The 15,347-nt window shown below is 37.2% G+C and overlaps 1 protein-coding gene across 1 annotated transcript in view; it reads left to right on the top strand.

The window, feature by feature from the left end:
* COL21A1 (collagen type XXI alpha 1 chain) overlaps positions 1-15,347 on the top strand; it is a 180,147-nt gene that overhangs the window by 79,482 nt on the left and 85,318 nt on the right. Inside the window, exons 6-10 of the mRNA XM_089333077.1 lie at positions 2,365-2,538; positions 3,540-3,617; positions 5,605-5,613; positions 5,961-6,044; positions 12,517-12,579. Coding sequence (XP_089189203.1) covers positions 2,365-2,538; positions 3,540-3,617; positions 5,605-5,613; positions 5,961-6,044; positions 12,517-12,579 — 408 coding nt within the window. The remainder of the gene's footprint in view (positions 1-2,364; positions 2,539-3,539; positions 3,618-5,604; positions 5,614-5,960; positions 6,045-12,516; positions 12,580-15,347) is intronic.

The raw sequence follows: 15,347 nt of genomic DNA on the forward strand, positions 1-15,347 counted from the left end.
CTAGTCCCCGTTGGGGCGCTGGTTCTGTCCCGGTTGCTCCTCTTCCAGCCCAGCTCTCTGCTGTGGCCCGGAAGTGCAGTGGAGGATGGCCCAGGTGCTTGGGCCTGCACCTGCATGGGAGACCAGGAGGAAGCACCTGGCTCCTGGCTTTGGATTGCACAGCGCGCCAGCTGCAGCGGCCATTTGGGGGGGTGAACCAACGGAAAAAGGAAGACCTTTCTCTCACTAACTCTGCCTGTCCAAAAAAAAAAAAGAAAAGAAAAGAAAAGAAAGAAAAAAAATAGAAGTACAAAGCATTATTGGGCATATTGCAGAGAAAATTGGTAATAACACAAAACAATGGGAAAATAGTCACAAATGAGATGGGTTTTGTACTAAAGATTACAGAGGATTTAGATGGGAATGGATATAAGGTCATACTAAGTCAATGGTTCAGTATTGATTAATTATGTATGTAGTGAAAAGCAGGATTTTTATTTGGAGGGTTGAAAATCAGTGTCCAATGTGTTTGGAGTATAAATTTCATGGAACAAATGGCCAGCAAGGAGTACAAGTATGGTTTTCATTACTACAATGAAATAACTGACACTGGATAACTTTAGAAAGAAAAGAGGTTTATTTAACTCACAATTCTAGAAGTCCAAGGGCATGGTGCCAACGCTGAGTCACCCTGGTGTCAGCCGCTTAGTAGATAGCACCATGGTGGCAAGAGCACATGCAGAGTAATATATCACAAGACAGGAGAGTTCAGAGGCTTGGCTCTCTTTTACAACAAATATCTCTTTCTTGTATGTGTGTGCAAACTATCCCATGGTATCATTAAAACTCCCTAGCCATTCATGAGGGCAGCTCCCAATGACCTAAGGGCCTCCTGCCTCTGAAAGATTCCACAACCTCTTCATATAACCACATGTGGACAAAACAATCAACACATGAACCTTCAAGGACAAGTCACATTCATACTACAGTATAAGGTGTGAACCCAATTGGTGAAGTGCCTGAGTGGCCATGCAAATTGGATTGGTCCTTATATTCAGTTGGTTACAGGTTTCCATTAAAAGCTCATGATAACAGGTGTATCATGGTCAAAACTGTCCTTTCCCTCTTCCTTCCATGAACAGTATTTTCAATTTGTCCTTAAATTATGTCATATATTAGGGATACAGAATGAATATGAGGGAGTATCTTCTTTAACAAAACACTAATAGGATTGATTAATTCTCCTGGAGGTATGAAGGATACTTGAAGAGGGAGAGGTCAGAAATAGAGATACATTTGAAATCATTGAAATAAAGGAAGACATTAAATACTGGTTGTAATAATGGAAATTGAGAAATGATCAATTTATGCTGAAGAGACAAATTTGGTAGAACTTTGCATCTTGTTTTTGCAACTTGGGGAAAGAAGCTTATGTTTTAGAAAAAGAAGATAGTATCTGATGTAAATAAGGAGAGAAAGTTTGGGGGATAGTTCAAGTTCCTTTTGTTATGTACTGTGTTAGAGTGATTGTGATAGCTTAGAAAACTTATTCCAAGCAGTGTTAAATTATTTGTCCCATGTGAAGGAGAGCAGCTCAGGCGGTATAACATAGAAGCAATATTGGCCTGCAGGAACAGAAGAGCTAGATAAAAGAGATAGTGCTATGACCCGGGAGTGCAGTGGAGGATGCTCCAAGTCCTTGGGCCCTGCACCCGCATGGGAGACCAGGAGAAGCACCTGGCTCCTGGCTTCAGATCAGCGCAATGCGCCGGCCGCAGCGCCCATTGGAGGGTGAACCAATGGCAAAACGAAGACCTTTCTCTCTGTCTCTCTCTTTCACTGTCCACTCTGCCTGTCAAAAAAAAAAAAAAAAAAAAGTGTAAAGGGTGTGACGGATGCCCTCATCAAAAAAAAAAGGGGGTGGGGTGAAGGAGAGGAGACCTGAAAGGGAGGGATGGTAAAAATGAGCGACTGGTTAGAAAGAAAGGAAAACAATCAAGATGGTTTGAATCATGCAAGTTGAATGAGACTATCAGGAAGATAGAATAATGATGGGATACAAAGCTACAACGAACCAAACGGAGAGGAAAGAAAGAAGCCATTTGAATTTAGAGATTAAGGCACACATCTGTGACTTTGAGGGAGTTGCTTTAGTAAATGGTTTGACACAGCAACTTTAGGGTAGGAACTCAAAATGTGGTTAATAAAAGAGCTGATGGGTAGCACATGAGGCCCTGCTTAGGTGAGGGTGAATTTGTATATAACACAGCCAATCCATGGTATACAGATTTTGTCAGCAATGTTTGGGAGAAAAGAAGTGGGAACAAAGAAAACAAAACACTGTCTGGGGTTTTATTTATGAATCTCCATACTTTGTTCCTGTAGACATTATTTGATGAAGGCTGGCATCAAATTCGTCTCTTGGTAACAGAGCAAGATGTGACTCTATATATAGATGATCAACAAATCGAAGATAAGCCCTTACATCCAGTTTTAGGAATCTTCATCAATGGGCAAATCCAAATTGGAAAATATTCTGGGAAAGATGAAACTGTTCAGGTAGATAACTAATGACTTGGTTTTGTACTGTATGAAATGAAATCTTTGCTATACTTTGTAATAGTGTTTACCACATTTAAGTGTATTTAAATTAATTATGAATTCTCTTAAGATATATAATCAAAATGTGGTAAATCTGTTAGTGAAATTGTGTGTGTGTGCATATAAAAATGCAAAATTGGACTTAATCTGTTTCTAACATTACTTAGGAAAACGTTCTCTTGAGTCCAGAGTAGAATTCTCGGAAGCATTAATTTCACATTTCCCAGGAGACACATACTTTAAATAATGAATTCGGAAAAGATGATATGGTTAGAGCTGTAGTGTGGGCTATAAAAATTTCTTTGCAGCTGCAAGGATAAAATTAGATTAGTGCATTTCAGAGTTCTTCACAAACAAAACTTGCTTAAATATAAACTTCATACCTAAATACATTTTGTTTTGACTTTTTCAATATACTTTAAGCTGGAATATCTGTATTTGGATTGAGAATTATGGATGATTCTACAAAATCTGTGTATTAATTCAATGTCACATTGATATAAATATTTAAACAGCAACAGGTGCTGGGCATACTTGTCACACAATATCCCACTCCAGCAACTAAATCTCTGAAACAAAAGATGGTTTCTTGAGCCCATACTATACAATCTGGAATGTTGCAGCAATTTTGGATAAACACAGAAAAACTGGAAAGCATTTTCAAGTGTCTTGGGGAATGCTTTTCTATACGAGCTGTTAATACTAAGAAAGCTTTCCTGGGCTTCTGAAGGAAATCCGAGATTTGCTCTTGACCTTAGGGGATTTTTCTTAGGGAGGTATGTTGTGTCAGACCTTTATAGTATATGTCAGGTGTTCAAATTTTGTATTTTTTATAGTTTTAGCTGTGATCTAAACTTTACATAAGTAGTGTAAAGGCTGTTTTTATTATCTGAGTTGCTCTTATAAAACAATTAGTGTGACTCAACTGTAACTCAACTGGGTTATGTTTCTGTTTCCAGTTTGATGTACAAAAGTTGCGCATCTACTGTGACCCAGAGCAGAACAACCGGGAAACAGCATGTGAGATTCCTGGCTTTGTAAGTAAGATATATTTCTTTTCCATGAAGTGTTGCTTTATTTGATATGCTCAAAGCAATACATCAAAAGCAGAAAATATCTGAGGCTTAATTTAATGTATATCATCAATTTTGTCTTTATTATCCATATTAATAAAGTTAAATGTAGCCAATATATTTTCAGATTCATAACTGAAACAAAATTATAATGTATCACTGTGTAAATGTGAATGAAAGAGCACAAGGAAATGTTTTTCCTCCACATCATTTTTTTTTTTTTTTTGGACAGGCAGAGTGGACAGTGAGACAGAGAGACAGAGAGAAAGGTCTTCCTTTGCCGTTGGTTCACCCTCCAATGGCCGCCACGGCCGGCGCATTGCACTGATCCGAAGCCAGGAGCCAGGTGTTTCTCCTGGTCTCCCATGGGGTGCAGGGCCCAAGTACTTGGGCCATCCTCCACTGCACTCCCTGGCCACAGCAGAGAGCTGGCCTGGAAGAGGGCAACCGGGATAGAATCTGGCGCCCCGACCGGGACTAGAACCTGGAGTGCCGGTGCCGCAAAGTGGAGGATTAGCCTAGTGAGCCGTGGCGCCGGCCCCTCCACATCATTTTTAATTGTGATTTTTCCAATGTTTATGTGAAGCAGGATTGCACCTGTTCCTGACAAATGTAGGATGCTTTGTCTGAATATTAGGATGTACAGTATATTTCTTTATGGAACTAAATATGTGTGTAGAACACTGTCTAAACAGTACAGTTCTGAAGAGTAGAGAATAAGTGATTTTCCTGTTCATCAGCACTTTCTTAAGCCTGATGAATCAATAGTTACTTTTTAATTTTTTTAATTTTAACTTTTAATTTTGTAATAGTTTTTCTTTTTGTGGTTAACTAAGTAATATTTTTTCATGTTTCTAGGATATAAGCAACATTTCTATTTATTTAGCTATTTTCATGAATGTGTTAAGAGGGAAAAGTCTGTAAGCTGACATGCTTGTTTCTGATTATATAGATTTCTGTGTGTATAGGTAATAAGGCCCCTTTCTTTGGGCAAAAAATAGTGCATTATTGCTAATGGAAATAAGGTGGAATGTTGTCAATCTTTTTGACACTAATCATGGTGTCATTGTCTTTAATCATTTGAAACAGAATAATTTATGAATCCATATGTTCTGAAAACTTGAGAATATAGAGAAGCACATATAATAAATAAAGCATGGATGAGTTTTCAAGATAGATAATTGTTTAAACATCATAGTTTTAGTTTAGATATTTTTAACTTGCAATATACATCTCTCCTAAAAGTATTGCATTTGAGAGTGCATTGTGCTTGATTTATTTATTGATGCCTTTGTACTGATGCATGAATTTTCCCATTACCCTCCTATACAATTAAAACAAAGCTTTTAGTTTGAAGATTTTGAATTCTCACATCCACTTTTTTATGTCTTCCTCCTTAGTCTCTGCTGTGGTTTCATGTGGCCCGTTTTTCTTTTGCACATTCTTCTTACTCTGCTCTAATTGCTTACTGTTTAGAAAGATGACATTAAGGAATTTTAAACATGTTTTATTCAATAAGGGAATGAGAAGCTCTCCTAAAGTAAAGTACCTAACATTTTCATGCAAGCAGCTGATGATGTAATCAGATGTCTTATGGCTCCCTACGCATCCCCACTTCTTAAACAATTTATTGAAAGTTCGAGAGAGCATAATCTTACCTGGAAGATTTCTGTTCTTGCATGACTGTTAAATCAAGCAGCATTGATGTTTTAATTCTTTGCTTCCACTATTCCCCCTTTAAAATTTTATTCCATTGTCTTTATGTACATGTGTAAGTAAGCAAATAAAGATCAATAATTTTTAGGCTATGTGTAAGCAGATACTCAGTGCTTGCTGTCTTTGACATTTCATGTACCTCTACCTATATAACTAAATATCTGCAGATTAGAAAGATAACTTAGCAACTTAATTAAAAACTTATTGTAAAATATACATGTTGTTTTTCTTTCAGAATGGAGAGGTAAGCTTGGATACTATGATTCTCCTAAGGTAATGTTTATACTGTGAAGCCATTTAGCTTCCTCCCACCAACTGTATGTATATTAGACAAACACAATTTGTATTCATTATTTATAGACTTTTGTGATTTTTAACTTCACAGTTTATTGGATTGGGCTAAATAATATACAAATAGCTGCCTCCCCATGCAAATATGTACATCAGAAATGGTCTTAAAAAGTTCATGGACAATGGAATTAAAGATAAGACGAATTTTCCATGAATTTTTAGTACCTCCACATATATAAATGTATGTGGATATGTATGACTTTCTGTGTTTCCTTCTCATTTCCTTTTTTGTCTTTTTAGTGCCTAAATGGTCCCAGCGATGTAGGTTCAACTCCTGCTCCCTGTGTTTGTCCTCCAGGAAAACCAGGACTACCAGGCCCCAAAGTGAGTAATACCCAATATGCTATTTTTACTAAAACATGCAAACAAGAGCAGAGCAAATGCACAGAAATCCTAATCATGGTAGATCCTGTTATAAAATCTCCATCTGATGCCCTCTACGTTTATAATTAGAGTTTTGGTATTTTTATTAAAAAGGCATTTTATAATCTGGAATTGCCTTTTGAAACTAAATCCAATGCTCACCCTAACCTACATTAAAGTGAGACAGAATTATTTGTTTTGTTTTTCTTTTTTCCCTGAAATATTGCTATTAGATCCCAAGAATCATACTTCATTACAACCTGGTAAAAACATGAAGAAAGGGCATTTGTTAAGATATATATCATCTAAATTCTTCAGTGTTTAAATTCTTTGTCAAAGTGATTTTCAGATGGAAAAATGTGGTAAAAGATTTTAACCTGATGTTAGCATTGGGAGTTTAATGTCTAATTCTAATAATAGAGTCATATATATATTACTTTATTATGTAGTATTTACTTTTGCAGAGTATATGTATTTGCTCCAGTTACATTTACATATTTACTTGTACACACACATGTGTATATATTTTTATGTGATTGAAACCATGTTGTATATACTGGCTTTAAACAGTTTACTTTTTACATAAGAACACTTTCCACATGTTTTCCTATTATTAAACTGAAGGGTCTTAAAAAGTTATAGAAAATATATATTATGAAAAAGTTAAACATGGATTTCAATTTTCTGTGCCAAAATAGTTATCTTTTAATTCCATTTTCAATGAATTTCTTAAAATATCCACACATTACCAATTATTATTTTTAGGTTTTATTTAGAAAAGTTAATCCAAGTGTTCTTAGGTAGCCACATAATTTTTGGGATGATTCGATATTAAAAGAAGAAATATAAGATGCTTCTAGAATATACCTTGTAAGACAGCTTGGTGTGCCATTCCAGCAGGTTGTTTTTAAAAATTGAATGATTTTTTCAACTATGAATATTGTACATAAAAATAATTTGATCTGCAAGAGATAGAATGTAGAAATCAGGCACCTGTATGTTTGACCTCTTAAAACCCAGAGTGTCTTCTCGACTCCCAATGAGATTCAAGCTACCCCCAGGGTATTTCAACAGCTGACCATTTTGGGGGAGGCTGCTGAAGCTCCTGTTACTTTCATATTCTTCATTTGTGGTCCAATAGGTGTCTTATACTTCCACCCATTCTTATTTTCATATGTTTTCTACCACAAATTTATAGTACATCCATTACCTTATAAATACTAATTTATAGTATATCCAATTTTCATGTGTTTCTCATATTCATTTTCTTACTCATAATCTAGTCTCATTGCCACCTACCACTTTAAGTGAAATTGCAGTTTTCCACCAATCTGAGTTGGCATGCTTTCTTGATCTGCTTTCCATTTTCTTCAGAAAGCCTGGCAGGAGGACAGGAACACACACACACTCTTCCATCCTTTTAGGACTCTCCCTTGGAGGTGTTTCTTTACCCAGATCAGTGACCTGTATGTGAAAAACAGAAGCCTTAGCAACACTCCAAGTTGCACTTCTTCTAGAAAATTTCAGGCTTTGAGAACTGATAGACTTTTAATTAATTCCACAGAGCCCAAACTAAAATGCATGAGATAATTTTACTCTGGATTCCACTGAGACTTACTGGCCATTTTTGTAAGATGCTTTTTGAAGAGTTTTTCAGATGTCCATCAAACAGACACATGTGTAGCATAGCGCTTGCCTTTCTAGTTAGCAGATACAGGGTTCTGAGAGCTGAGTGTTGAGCTGTGATATTGAAATAGAAGACAAATCCTTTTGTGGATAGGAAGTGCTTATTTTAAGATAAAGTTTTCTGTTGAAAGCTCTTTAAAGTTCTGAAAGGTATGATAAAGCTGTTCTAAATGGAGGTCAGAATAAGACACTCCATGCTTTGACTTGGTAGTGTGATAACTCTTCATGAAAGGTCAAAAATGTATCTTTCACTGGTTTGTGGCCCCCTCAAAGGATAGTTTATTCAGTTTTTAATCCCTAATTTTGAAATTGGGGAATTAATAATGAATTTAAACAGGGAATTAATAATGAATCTATTAGAATACTTTTCACTTACATATGTAAGCACCTCTTGTTCACAATGACGTTTAATAAAGAGGGAATTTTCCATTGGAATCCCTTTGTATGACATGGTACTTAACAGTAATCATTTTTATTGAATGAATTCTGAAATAATTGAAAAAATAAGGTACACCTATATCCCCAAGTATCCACCATGAAATATCTCTGTTCTGTATGAAAGATCCAGGAAATCCCCAATTTGCAAACAAATCCCTTTCAAGTGACAGCTTCTTCACCTGCTTCAGTAGCCATTGGAACTTTTGTTGGGGACAAACTCCCCATATTTGACCTAACCTTCAATGTTACTTATAGTAGTTCCAAAGTGAAAATAAATCACATTTCTTCCTTTTTTATGTTGAAACAATTTCTCAAGAATTTCTTTGCTCTGCAATACCATTTTCTCTATAGCCATGTCTCTGTTGATGTCCTTTATTTCACCCTAATAATTCTACCAATTAGAGATTTATTTGGGCTATCAATGTATCCTGTCTCTAAAACACAGAAGATTTAGGAAAGTTTCATTACTGGGCCTTCACATCTTTATGTTAATTTTCCCTGAGTGGATCCCTCCTGTTTGGATTTTTTTTAATATTTATTTATTTATTTGAAAGGCAGAGCTATAGAGAAGGAGGGGGCAGAGGCAGAGAGAGAGAGAGAGAGAGAGAGACAGAGACAGGCAGAGAGAGAGAGAGAAAGAGAGAAAGAGAGAGAGAAGGAGAGAGAGATCTTCCATTTGCTTGTTTACTTTTTAAATGGCCATCATGGACGCAGGGGCCCAAGCATTTGGACCATCTTCTGCTGCTGTCCCAGATGCAATAGTAGGGAGCTGGATTGAAAATGGAGCAGCTTGGACTCAAACTGGTACCTATTTGGGATGCTGGCCCTGTGGCATGGTGGCTAAAGCTACCGCTTGTAGATCCCTCTTCTGTTTGGGTTTTGAGAGAGGAAAGATGTTGATCTTCGGGAATGGGCTAGGTCCTAGGTCAGACACTTCTGTGGAGGTCCAGGAGGGTAGCATGAAGGAATTCCAAAGACATTTGCTTTGGATGAACAACTTAAAACAACAGGTTACAGTTGCAAGCACAACTGTTTCTTACTTTAATTATATTTAGTTATATTTATACTACTTGACAAGCCATATTCAAAGATGTTTTAGGTTAGTCCATATTTCCACTACTGTCAAGAACTCAAAAATTTTGTGGCAGAAATTCAACTTAACATCAATACATTCTGCTTTGCACCTGTGTATATTTTTTTTAAATTCAAAATATGCAAATATTTAAGTAAATTTGAATAAAGTGGATAGGAATTTGGTCACAGTTATACAGTATTAAATCATATATCTAAATAAGTATATTTGGAAATAATTTTTTAATATTCAGGTTTTTTTTATCTGTCTCTATGTGCGGTCCTGATGAGTGTGTGCATTTTAGCAGGGCAGGCATAGTGGTATTTAGGAGTGTGGGCTCTGAGGATGCATAAGCTGGGTTTGAATCCCATATAAACCACTAATGTATGACCTTGGGCAAGTTACCTTATCTTCTGGGCCTTAATTTTCCTCTCTATATAATGAGAATAATGAAAGTATCTCTTCATAGGGTCTTTGTGAGAACTAAGAAATTTAATATATGTACATTTTTAGAGCAGTCCTATGCACACAATAATCAGTAAAGGTTGCGCCTTAGCTTTCATTAAGGGTAATAAATTGGCTCTTCAATTTTGTTCTATTCTAATTGACCGTCTGTCCATTCAGTGAAATTAGTGAAATTAATCCAAGCTTTATTCTTCCAGTTTTATGGAAACACCACCAAACCTACCTGAGTTTTGCAAATAATTGTGTCAATGTGCTTGAAAAAAAATCAGTCCGAAAGTAGTTACTGAATCTCTACTTGATTCACAGGATTATGGCTCCCATCCCCTAAGTTTAATAGAACTCAGTTTCAAGGAGCTGCAATCCAAGTGAGAATTGAAGATTAGCCAGGGAAAACTCAGAGAAAACAAGAGCTGAGAAAAAGAAATCCCTGCTACAGGAACTGCCATGATATTTCAATAGAAAAGACTCCAGGAGGAAATAGACTAACAAAGAAAGTGTAGTAGTATAGAATTTTGTCATACTGGTTCTTAAGTGGAAAAGGAGGAAACATTTCTTCCCAGGACAAAGCAAAGTCAGAATTTGATGAAAGACAGCAAGTCCAATCAGAACATGAGTAAGGAAGGATGAAAGGTGGGCGGGTGGTTAATGTAGACCCTCTAAAGTAATGAAGGGAGAAAGGGAGGGAGGGAGGGAGGAGAGAGAGAGAGAGAGAGAGAGAGAGAGAGAGATGCTGAGACTAATTCTCTAGGGACACAGAAATTTGCTCCCTAAAATCTTACCAGCACTTTACATCCTTGGATAAGAATGAAAAATTTTCCCTCAACCCCTGGATTTATGGGCCTTTTTTATGTATCTTTAAAACATGTCACTTCCCTTCTTCTAAGCCATTCCTCATGCCGAGCTTCTTGAGGGGAAAGTGGTAAATGAATAACCCATCCCTTCTTTATTGGTTCCATAATAGAGTTCACATAATTTTTTCCATTTATTTTCTTGTTATGTTTCAGGAACAAATCTTCCTAGCCAGGAGTCTGAAGTAGTATTTCATAGCAGTAAATTTAGCTCAGTAAAAGTACAGTTAATAATTGGGGATCTATGTGGATGCTTTCTTGATTAAAAATAATGAATTATTGGATGAAAATCCCTACTTTTTCCCTCACAAATGTTTACTGATATTGATGATAGAGACTTCGTGTTTTCAACAAAAAAGCCCTTTTGGACCTGATGATTCAGGGATAGGTAAATACTATATTATTTTTAAAGTATTTCTTGGAATTATAGAACACCCTCACTCATAAAACAGTGTTGCTTTCACTGTTTTTTCATTGTTGGAGATCATCCAGATGCTCAGTACTGGCCAGAGCTCTATAGAATGTGCCTGGGCTCATTTCCATGTTGAATGGGGCAGTATTCTTTGAAAATCTCAGGTATGGGGGTGGCCAAGATCATTTCTTTTTTTTTATTTTCTGTTCTTTTTTTAAACTTTTATTTAGTAAATATAAATTTCCAAAGTATAGTTTATGGATTACAATGGCTTCCCCCCCCCATAACTTCCCTCCCAACCGCAACCCTTCCATCTCACACTCCCCCTCCCATTCCATTCACATCAAGATTCATTTTCAATTATCTTCATATACAGAAGATCAATTTAGTATATACTAAGTAAAGATTTCATCAGTTTGCACCCACACAGAACATAAAGTGTAAAATACTATTTCTTAATTTAGTAAGCATTTCATGCACTCATGGACAACAGGTATTCAAAGATAGTTGTTTGGTATATACCTTGCTGTCATGAAAATATTCAAATTGTATTATTTAAACATTGTTAAACTGAGGTTGTTAATATAGGTGGGGTGATGAACTGAAATAAGTGATTATTATGCTGTATTAAACTTCAGTCCCACAACTAAGATCATATGGTTTGTGGATTGTTTTTTAAATAAATAATAATCTTATGAGTTGAGTTATTATTATCAGATATTCATATCTGTGATACAACATTTAGAATAGGATTAATTCTAAAGATTTATGGGTCAAATATTGCTTTCATGGAAGACATATTTGCTAAGGCACTTCACAATTTTTTTAAGTTCCAAAATGTATCCTGCCACAAATATTGACATTTGTACCAGTAAAAAATACTTCACTTTTATATCTGATACATTCATGGGCCGGCGCCGTGGCTCAACAGGCTAATCCTCCACCTTGCGGCGCCGGCACACTGGGTTCTAGTCCCGGTTGGGGCGCCGGATTCTGTCCCGGTTGCCCCTCTTCCAGGCCAGCTCTCTGCTGTGGCCAGGGAGTGCAGTGGAGGATGGCCCAGGTGCTTGGGCCCTGCACCCCATGGGAGACCAGGAAAAGCACCTGGCTCCTGGCTCCTGCCATCGGATCAGCGCGGTGCGCCGGCCGCAGCGCGCTGGCCGCGGCGGCCATTGGAGGGTGAACCAACGGCAAAGGAAGACCTTTCTCTCTGTTTCTCTCTCTCTCACTGTCCACTCTGCCTGTCAAAAAAATAAAAAAAAATAAAAAAAAATATCTGATACATTCACAGAAATAAATAATTGAAAGTTTTATGTAATGAAAAGCCATATTTATTCAAGTAGACATTTAAAATATAGTACAATTTTTGTAACCCTATATTGGAACTCTTGTTTTTTTTTTTTTTTAAATGCAAAAATCTCAGATAATAGAATTGGTTTTGAACTTAGTATTCCCTGACTGCACCAACATGATTGGTGGTTTTGTACTAAGAATTTTGTTTTCTCTATTTAGGGTGATCCTGGACTACCTGGAAACCCTGGTTATCCTGGACAACCTGGTCAAGATGGTAAGCCTGTGAGTACTGAAAGCTTAGTCATCTCCAGTACTGGGATCATAGTGATGAAGTATAAACTGTACTACACACAATTAGACAAGGAAGACTTTACTCAATACTGCAATAATACAGAAGACAGATTGGACTCAACCCTTCTGATACAAAGGGAAAGAGTGTGTTTGAATGTTGGGGTAGTGAATGGAAAAGCTGACCAGTGAGATGGAGTGCACTGAGTTCTTCCTCAATTTGAAAATCATTTCCTCTGTGATTAGAACATCTGTGTTTTCTGATTGATATCCATCAGTGTTAGGTTCCTATTCTCCCACAGAGACTGGAAGGTAGAGGTGCTGTTTCCCTTGTTGATTATAAGCGTCTGAGAAGGACAGTTCAGGTTGTAAGACATTCCTGTCTACACACTTTTAAATAGACTTACATCTTAAAGGAGCAGAGAAATAATTTATATGTTTTCTGAAGTAAATGCTCTATCAATGGGTCAGGAGCTACAGTAGAGTGAAAAAAATAAGACTACCTAAGTTTGGTCAAACCGAAAGGAATATCAAGGCCATTTTGGTCAATAGACTCAGCGTTCTAGTCGCTTTTTGGTTACCTTACTTCAAAATCTCATATGTCTCTGCTACATCTAAAATATCTTCCTATAAGTTTCAATATCATGAATTGGCTGGTGTGAAAATCTTGTCAGGGCAGGCGTTTTGCTAGTGATTAAGATGCCCACGTTTCACATTTTAGTGCCTGGGTTCAGCGCCCAGCTCTGGGTACTGCTATCTGCTCCAGTTGTCTGCTAATGCAGACGATGGGACATAACAGTGATGACTCACGTAATCAGATTTCTGCCACCCACATGGGATACGTGAACTGAGTTCACAATTTCTGACTTCAACCTTGACCCAGCCCTAAGATTGTGGGCACATGGGCATCAGCCAGCCTCTCATGTAAATAAATAAATAAATGCATTTAAAAAAATCTGTGGCAGGCCTTGTGGTACAGTGTGTTAAGCTCCTGCTCACAATGCCTGCATCCCACAACAGAGTGGTGGTTCAAGTCTTGGCTGCTCTGCTTCCCATTCAACTTTCTGATAATGCATCATGTGAGGCAACAGATGATGGCTCAAGTGCTTGGGCCCTTCTCACCTACATAAGAAACCTGGATGGAGTTTTGAGCTCCTGGCTAAAACCTGGGCCTGCTCTGGTTGTATTTCTCTCTCTCTCACTCTCTCGTGCTATGCTCTTCAAGTCGATGAAAATAAAATAAATAAACACTAAAAAATTTTGTATTTTCCCAGCATGGAAATATTCAAGTTAAAAATCTTAAAATTTAAAGAAAAAAAGCATTGATTTTTATTTGAAAGGACAAGAAACAGAGAGCATTCTTTCATATGCTGGTTCACTTTCCAAATGTTACAATAGTCTGTGTTCAGCCAGGCTAAAGCCGGGAGCCTGCAACTCAATTCAGGTCTATAGTTTGGATGTCAGGGGCCCAAGTGCTTGAAACATTTGCTGCCTCCAAGAGTGAGCATTAGCTTAAAAACTGGATCAGAAGCAGAGTAGCCAGGACTATGAGCTCAAATACTCCAATATGTTATGCAGGCTTCCCAAACAGCAACTTAACCACTGCACCAAATGCCCAGTCCTAAAAATCTTTTGCAGGTGATCTTATTTTCCAAAGAATATGTGTGCTAGAATAGACTTATAATATGACTTAAAAAAAAAAAGCAGTATCCTCTAAGCTTCAAAGAAACTTTAAAGGAAGCGCAAATCAATGTTAAAATATTTTTGGTAAATGTTTACAGGTAAGTCACCTGCCAACATATTTATAAGAGTAAGGACATGTTAGGGATTAGCTCTTGAATGTTAAATAATTGCCACCCAAAATGGTATCTCCTTAGGAACTTTCTGTATCATGAGACAATAACTCTACCATGAAGGAATGGGAAGGTTTGTATTCTGAGTAAATGTTATCAAGAAATGAAAGAACCATTGTCCTAAAATTAAATCCCAAATACTGTAATCATCAAGGTGGAAGTTTCTTAAGTCTGTGAGAGAGGTTTGCTAACAAATTTAATACAAAAAATAGAGTCCACTTTCGACAAAGAGGTGATAAGTGAGGCCTTTTGCACCAGTGAATGGGAAAGGGTTCAACAAGTAGGTGGTCCTCTCTAGAGAGAGCCAGAGAGGCCAAAGAGGTAACCCAGAGGTGGCCATCTAGAGCTACAGTAAACGATGAGCTGCTGCATGATTGGGGCGGCTTTCTCAGCTGACCTGCTGGATTCATTCTGAATGTGATGGTAATTTTGAGCTTTTGAAAGAGGAAGTGATTTGCTTTGCATAAGATATAGAAGGAAAAATATGAATATTATCTAGGGAGTATATTATATGAGTCTGAGAGTAGAAGAAGGAGGATCACGTATGAGGTTATTTCATGATTCTACTTGAAAAGTAAGAGTGGCTTGGAGTGGAAGGATGTGGAAGAAGAGAGGAAAAGGGATCACTAGAGTACTGGATTACTTTTCAATGTAAAGTTGGCCAGAACTTTTGATGAATTTAGGTATGAGGTGTGAGAGGAGATGTCAAAGCAGACGCAAAGTATTTTAGCTTGAGTAACTGGATGCATTGTGGTTCGATTTACGGTACTGGGGAAGACTCAGGCATAGGTGTGTCTTGCGAAAAGAATTGAGAATACATTTTTGGATATGTCAAAGGTGCCCAGTTGGGAGTCGTCATGTAGATATATCTTTTTTTTTTTTTTTTTTGACAGGCAGAGTTAGACAGTG

This window comes from Oryctolagus cuniculus, chromosome 5, assembly GCF_051225735.1.
Source record: "Oryctolagus cuniculus isolate XC-2025 breed Fujian yellow rabbit chromosome 5, ASM5122573v1, whole genome shotgun sequence".
Taxonomy (NCBI): domain Eukaryota; kingdom Metazoa; phylum Chordata; class Mammalia; order Lagomorpha; family Leporidae; genus Oryctolagus; species Oryctolagus cuniculus.